This window comes from Punctularia strigosozonata, assembly GCF_000264995.1.
Source record: "Punctularia strigosozonata HHB-11173 SS5 unplaced genomic scaffold PUNSTscaffold_8, whole genome shotgun sequence".
Taxonomy (NCBI): Eukaryota; Fungi; Basidiomycota; class Agaricomycetes; order Corticiales; family Punctulariaceae; genus Punctularia; species Punctularia strigosozonata.
Window position 1 is genome coordinate 111075 of NW_006767440.1, and position 6991 is coordinate 118065.

The 6991-nt window shown below is 56.3% G+C and overlaps 3 protein-coding genes across 3 annotated transcripts in view; 1 reads left to right on the forward strand and 2 right to left on the reverse strand.

Moving 5' to 3' along the window:
- PUNSTDRAFT_69898 (WD40 repeat-like protein) overlaps positions 1-1770 on the reverse strand; it is a gene marked incomplete at both ends in the record, with an annotated part of 2508 nt that extends 738 nt beyond the window's left edge. Inside the window, one exon of the mRNA XM_007384618.1 lies at positions 910-1770. Within this exon, the coding sequence (XP_007384680.1) occupies positions 910-1770 (861 nt within the window). The remainder of the gene's footprint in view (positions 1-909) is intronic.
- A 6-nt stretch (positions 1771-1776) lies between these two features.
- On the reverse strand, positions 1777-2919 carry PUNSTDRAFT_69410 (kinase-like protein; the record flags this gene model as incomplete). Its single annotated transcript, XM_007384619.1, has 5 exons — positions 1777-1992; positions 2045-2263; positions 2315-2383; positions 2436-2606; positions 2668-2919. 5 exons carry the CDS (start codon positions 2917-2919, stop codon positions 1777-1779), a joined length of 927 nt encoding a protein of 308 aa, XP_007384681.1.
- Positions 2920-3555: 636 nt separating this feature from the next.
- Positions 3556-4388, forward strand: PUNSTDRAFT_53019 (uncharacterized protein). The gene is made up of 2 exons (XM_007384620.1): positions 3556-4069; positions 4135-4388. The coding sequence occupies exons 1-2, from the start codon at positions 3999-4001 to the stop codon at positions 4382-4384; spliced, it is 321 nt and encodes a 106-aa protein (XP_007384682.1). The 5' UTR covers positions 3556-3998; the 3' UTR covers positions 4385-4388.
- Positions 4389-6991: the final 2603 nt, after the last annotated feature.

Genomic DNA, 6991 nt, shown 5'->3' on the forward strand with positions numbered 1-6991 from the left:
TTAGTGCTCATGCGTCTCCGCCGATGCCTGTTCACAGCCCATCGATCACCTCCCGACGCTAACTGAACATCGCTCATCCAACCGACGGTCGTGAGGCGTTCCGTCGTTGTGGACCAAGTGCTTTCTTCGCCGATGGACCACCCCACGTATTTCGCTCACAACTTCATCTGTTGCCCCTAGGTCAATCACCCAGTCGCCGTCGCGTGTTGCCCTCTCGTTTTGGAAACGATGAAGCTGACGTATCCGCAAATTAATCAACGGAACCTCGGTCAAAGCGGGCCCCTACCGATGCAACGTTGTGCACCTGATCACTGGACGACCATACATGTGGCAGAACATGACCCTCTTTCGGGTCCTCGTATTGGTACGCATCATCCACCGGACGATATCGGTAGACCAGGTTAATTTGCTATACAGGATGTTCATAGTCATTCATCTACGAGTTGCTCAGAGTACACGTCTTCATTACCCGCCCTGCGTCTCCGAGTGATAGATCATGCCAACACCCCACGTCGAGTACATGAAAGACTCGTCAATACCGCGCACATGTCCGAACATCATATTGCATTCTTGACATATCGCTGGCAGGGTACGACAAAGGCTGCCACTATCTCCCAGCCTCACTCCACTCTCGTCCAATCAGTCCAAAGCGTGCAGCTTATTGGCCTCGTAAGCCACATCCGGCTGCAATGGAAACACCGTAGACAACTGCTCGCGATACATGTATATCACGAAAATCATCGTGCTCTATGACACCACGTCACGTCAGCCACATCCACATGCAGCAGAGCGGGTGCGTACTCAAGCATTAGCCTCCATCGCTTCTACATCCCACACCTTCACAAGGTTGTCGTCGCCGCCAGAGACGACACATTTGCCATCGGGCATGAACGCGACAGACCGGACAACCGACCATCCTCCATGCGCCTGCCACGGCCCCACCACAGTCCTTCTCGTCTGCGCATCCCATATCCGGATCGTACCATCATCCGAGCCAGAGACGATGCGCCTCCCGATGGCATCCGGCGAGAATGCTACAGAGTAAACCGGATCGGTGTGCCCTCGCAAGGGACCCAAAACCGTCTCTCCCGTCTGCGCGTCCCAGACTCGGATTGAGTCGTCGAGCAAACCCGAGACGATGCGTTTGCCATCGGGTGAGTATGCCACTGCCAAAACCGGGTAACCGTGACCTTCCGGCGGCTCTCGGATCGTCCTGTGCGTCTCCGCGTCCCAAATGCGGACCTTTCCATCATCCGATCCGGAGACGATGTGCTTGCCGTCGGGTGAGAAGGCGACAGAGTTCACCTCGGAGTCGACGGTGGATTCGCCGATGGACTGCCTTGTGTTCACGTCCCAGATTTTGAGTGTGCCGTCGGAGGAGCCCGAGACGATGCGCTCGCCATTGGGGGAGAATGCCACGGACCGCACCGTATCCGAATGGCCGAGTAACGGCTGCCCCACCTGTTGCCCGGTCTCGGTGTCCCATAGGCGAACGGAATGGTCGACTGAGCCCGAAGCTAGGAGTTTTCCGTGGGGGGAGAATGCAACGGAGAGAACTTCATCCGTGTGGCCTGTGAGTGGCTCGACTATCGCTTCGCCTGTATATGCATTCCAGATCCGAATCGTCTGGTCCCAGGAACCTGAGGCAATCCGTGAGCCATCCGCGGAGACCGCAACAGAGTGCACCCATGCAGTATGGCCACGCAACTCTGCCGGTAATGTCAACCGCGGTTCCACGTATTTTGAAACTGGAGATAATGATAAGCACATCTGGAATCAATATCGAGTGTCATACGGGCCCTCACGTTGAGTGAGAATGTACGTCGAGGAAGGTCGCGCTGATGGATCATCACACCAGCATGCCTTCATCAACGCCCACACATTGTCTACCAATTCCACTGCTGGGCGAGACGGCCGTTCACCTCGTTGGACTTTAATCAGCACCGCATAGTCGGATCGTAGCTCAGGGAAGGGGATCCTGCCATCGAATATCTGAAAAAAAAAATCGATTCCGCGTACGTCGCCCACGTAAGTCATGCCATACCTCCCATGAGGTCATCCCAAATCCATACACATCCGCTTCCTTCGTTAACCCCTGGCCCTCTGCCCTTTGGTCGGAGAGCTCGGGAGCCATGTATCGTACGGTACCCGAATGAGAGGAGGTCCCAGATTCTAGGGCAAGCGACTGTGTCCCGAACGCGGTTACGGCTAAACCAAAGTCGCTCAATCGTGCGCGACGGGCACTGTCTATGAGAACGTTGCGCTGTGGGACATGTCAATTTTTCCACGATGCATCTTAGTGATATCCACTCACAGGCTTCATATCACCATGTACGACCCCACTCTCGTGCATGTACTTCAATCCACGGGCGATGTCTGTGATCTGAGAACTTTCTCAGCTTGTGTAGCAGCGCCCTCGACAGGTTGATGCAGACCATTGCTAATCTATTTGCCTGCGGGAAACGTTTGAGGTAGGACATCACGTCTTCGTGCTCCATCCATTGCGAGACGATGCATATTCGTTGACGCCAATAGGCTACGCCCAGAAATGGCACAATGTTTGGATGCGAAAGTCTCCGCCACATGACGACTTCTTTGCAGAGTACCTAGTTCACCCGTGTCTCTGTAAATGCAGCCAGAGGTGACGGCCCCACGGGAATCACAAACCTTACCAAATTCCGCTTGTTCACCGTAATTCAGTCGCATGAGCTTCAACGCGACCGTCACCCCGTTATGCGTGCCCCGCCAAACGTCCGCAAAGCCTCCGAACGAGCGAGGGCCTTCATCGGTAGATCGGATAGGATCCAACAGCCAACACGATCTTGGCAACATTCCGTTCTTTCCGCACACCGATCTGAGCTCGCGTAAGGTCCTCCGATAGGCTGGACTCGTCCGAGACAGCGAGTCCAGTTGCTGCATGACATTTCAGGAAACCGCTGGTTCGGGCTTGCGCGACTGAGAACCCACTTGGTCAAGAGCATCTACGTGAGCCTGTATAGTCGAGGTTCGCTGCTCGACGGTCCGTTGCATGCCTTCCAGCTTAAACCCGGGTATTCAGGAGGTCGTCGTGGTGCGGTTCAGCGAGAGCATCGGCGGCTATCATGCTGTGCACGATGGCGTGGAAGAAGACAAGCGCCCGCGCAGAAAAGGCGCAACCAAGAAAATATACGATCCCGTGCGATAGTTGGACGCGATGCGATCCGAGGAGGCCGTTGAGCGGCGCATGACGAGAAATGAGTAACACGCGCGTGAACGTGATTGTTCGGTGCATTACAGGTTGCTACTTCGACAAAAGCACAGCTATTGCCACGACACGAGCCCGTGGAGTACCAGACACGACAGACCGCGAGGCGCCAGCGGCAGACCTCAAAGCCGAGAGGGAGCTTTGTGAAGTTCGATGCCTTGAAAGGGTGCCGTGGTGATGGCCAGTGCTGGCCTGATACGCCGCGGATCGTATGACGCTGACGACAGCACCCTGGATAGGTACTAGGGATGCGGATACGGGAGCTGATGCGGAATGTTTTCATCGAGGATGGAGGTCTTGTTTCTTTTTCTCGACGTTGTAGAAGCACGCGGACCGCGCTTATGTTTGAGCGATGTCGTAGGTGGGTGTAGAGGGGAGTCATCCTGGAGAATGGCCTTCGTCCGGTTGAACGCCCCACCTCGATCACGGCACTTCGAGTCCCAAGAGCACGTCTTTGATGACCGCACATTCGTCCTTTGCGCTGAAGGCCAGCGGTGCCTACGCGTCTTGACGTCCACCTGGTAACACGAATCTCTCGCTCGGATTCGCAAAAGCCGCGCCCGACCCATGCCGTTCTTCGTAGAATATCCCTCCTCGTTCTCCTCCGGTCGCGGAACAGCCTTGCAGACGCCATGCTCGAGAACGAGTCGTTTGATCTGCTGCACGTCTCCGTGGACGCATTATCGGGATTTTGCAAAAGTGGAGAGTCGCAACGGAGCGTAGCATCGGGGCCGGCAAGGACAGTATTCAATCGATGGACTCGGAGGCGCATCACCGCGGTGAGCGTCAACATACCCGACACAACGTCGCTTCGCTCGGCAAGGCCTGAACGTGTGCAGTTCGTCAGCGAATCGAAAGAACGGGACGCAGATATGCATACGAGGACGAACCTTGGTACATACACAGGCGAGACGACAAGCCATCCTCTGCACGCGGATCATGGCGACCTCGAAGACCCCAAGGCCGACGGCATCCGCCATGCGTAGGCAGCGTAGCCCCTCTTGCACCGGGAAACGTCCGCGATCCATCCGGCTCCGCGTCTTGGGGGCGCAACCCATGTGGCCGTGCGCGCTGCTCGAGCTTCGCTGGGCTGGTGGCAGGGTCGCCCTCGGACGTCGCCGCGTCATAGCCGTGTGTTAAGGCGAAGGGTGCGGGCGACTAGGAGACGAAGCAAATGCTTTTATTTTGAACCTTGCGTACGTAGCCGGTGATGGCGCGCAGCGCCCGGTAATGCACAGCGCATCGCATGGGATGCGCCAACGCTCGAACGGGATAGACTTCATGTGGAGGAGGCTTGGAGACCGGCCTGACGGGCGGAATGAGGCACAGACGTGGACGAAAACGGGGCTGAAGAAACACCTGCGATGTGGCGTCGCCGTCGCGCACAAAGGAGGTATGCCTGGAGGAGAAGGAGCGTTGCGGTGGGCATCCTGCTGTGCTGAAGGGGACGCGGTCGGATCGAAAGCCAAGTGCGCCGACGGTCGTCAAGGATGTGTGGGCCCATCGGATACGCGGAGCCTACGAGGCGTGGACATCGGTTCTCCACCCCTTTTTCGGTACTTGCTGCTGATGCGCCCGTCGGGATGGAGTGTGTGCGCAGCTGCTTGTACGAGCGGGATGGAGTCGGCGCAGTACGCGAGGTGTGAATGCGCATCCTGTCGGCGATTCTTGCTGGCGGAGAACGGGTGCCGGGAGTTGGACTTGCAGCAGCTGCCCTGGTAGCGTCGACGTGCCCGGGATATGTGCCTGAACAGTGTCCAACGCTTCGAGGTGTATGAGAAGCGGGGAAGGGCCCGATTTGATCGGCGCACTGCATATGCGTGTTCGTTACAGCTGCGAAAGGGGCCAAATAAGCGAAAGGGGAAACCGGACGACCTTGATATCCGCACCTTTGGAGTTTGAGGAAAATCTGGTGTTGTGACGATCTCTGAGCTTAATTCTTCAGGAGGATCGCCAGCAGGCCCAGGAGCCCTGCGGATGGATGGGGTGGAGAAGTCAGATCGAGACGGTTGTCGTTGACGTTAAGAGCTTCATCGATGGGGAGTCCGAGACGAGGACAACAGGATCTATCCTTGGCCATCTAGCGACCGAGAGCGAGAGTTGCGTGAACAGTCACGGCAAGCAGCCGAGCTCGGGAACAAAGACCGCTCGTCGAGCTCTCTCGGACCTCCTGGTAACTCGCATCCAGTTTCCATCCTTGAGCGCGAGCTCGCGGCGTGCAGTCTAGGTGCTCCCATCATTAGCTGTTTCCCTCTCAAAAGATATCTTCGCAGAACGTCACACTTGGTGTCGAACTTGCCTGGAGTCGCCGGTCAACTGGTCTTCCCGCCCTCAATGCTACGACGCTCAGCCGACCGCCGCTTGCGAACACCGGAACACTTGGAGTCGGTTATGACACTGCGTCTGCCTTTTACTCGATCTGGACTGCACGCTCGAGCGTCATACGTCCCCTTGTTGTTGGTCCTATGAACACGGATGTGTGACATACATGCCCCATATGGGCCAAAGTAAGCACGTTCCTGCGGGTTTAATCCTCTCTACGTCCGGTACGCGTGCTCATTGTGGGCTTTAGGCACTCCTCGGCGACAATGCTCTGGCGCACGTCAACCTACGAAATCCCGAACCTCCGCTGTTCGCACATTTTGCGCGTTCCCCTACAAGCTTCCGGATCAGCACCTGGAAAGCCGGAGAAAGGCGACGGACTCTGCATCGGCACCTCGCGTTCCAAAAAGTACGCACTGGCTCGTACCGCCGAACCACCCTCGCCTCTTCCTCCACCGTGTCCCGGCCTCTGGCACACACATCTTCTTCATTCTACGCTGCGACAACAGTCATACAGCATACCTTTTTCGCTGCCATTCGTCTCCTTGATGTGGTGCACTTCATTAGTGCTCATGCGTCTCCGCCGATGCCTGTTCACAGCCCATCGATCACCTCCCGACGCTAACTGAACATCGCTCATCCAACCGACGGTCGTGAGGCGTTCCGTCGTTGTGGACCAAGTGCTTTCTTCGCCGATGGACCACCCCACGTATTTCGCTCACAACTTCATCTGTTGCCCCTAGGTCAATCACCCAGTCGCCGTCGCGTGTTGCCCTCTCGTTTTGGAAACGATGAAGCTGACGTATCCGCAAATTAATCAACGGAACCTCGGTCAAAGCGGGCCCCTACCGATGCAACGTTGTGCACCTGATCACTGGACGACCATACATGTGGCAGAACATGACCCTCTTTCGGGTCCTCGTATTGGTACGCATCATCCACCGGACGATATCGGTAGACCAGGTTAATTTGCTATACAGGATGTTCATAGTCATTCATCTACGAGTTGCTCAGAGTACACGTCTTCATTACCCGCCCTGCGTCTCCGAGTGATAGATCATGCCAACACCCCACGTCGAGTACATGAAAGACTCGTCAATACCGCGCACATGTCCGAACATCATATTGCATTCTTGACATATCGCTGGCAGGGTACGACAAAGGCTGCCACTATCTCCCAGCCTCACTCCACTCTCGTCCAATCAGTCCAAAGCGTGCAGCTTATTGGCCTCGTAAGCCACATCCGGCTGCAATGGAAACACCGTAGACAACTGCTCGCGATACATGTATATCACGAAAATCATCGTGCTCTATGACACCACGTCACGTCAGCCACATCCACATGCAGCAGAGCGGGTGCGTACTCAAGCATTAGCCTCCATCGCTTCTACATCCCACACCTTCACAAGGTTGTCGTCGCCGCCA

Excerpts from the sequence above, each read along its gene's own strand:
- PUNSTDRAFT_53019 (XM_007384620.1), top strand. The coding sequence starts at position 3,999 with ATGGACTCGGAGGCGCATCACCGCGGTGAGCGTCAACATACCCGACAC. Across the intron at positions 4,070-4,134 it reads GTCGCTTCGCTCGGCAAGGC|CTTGGTACATACACAGGCGA; the intron begins CTGAACGTGTGC and ends ACGAGGACGAAC.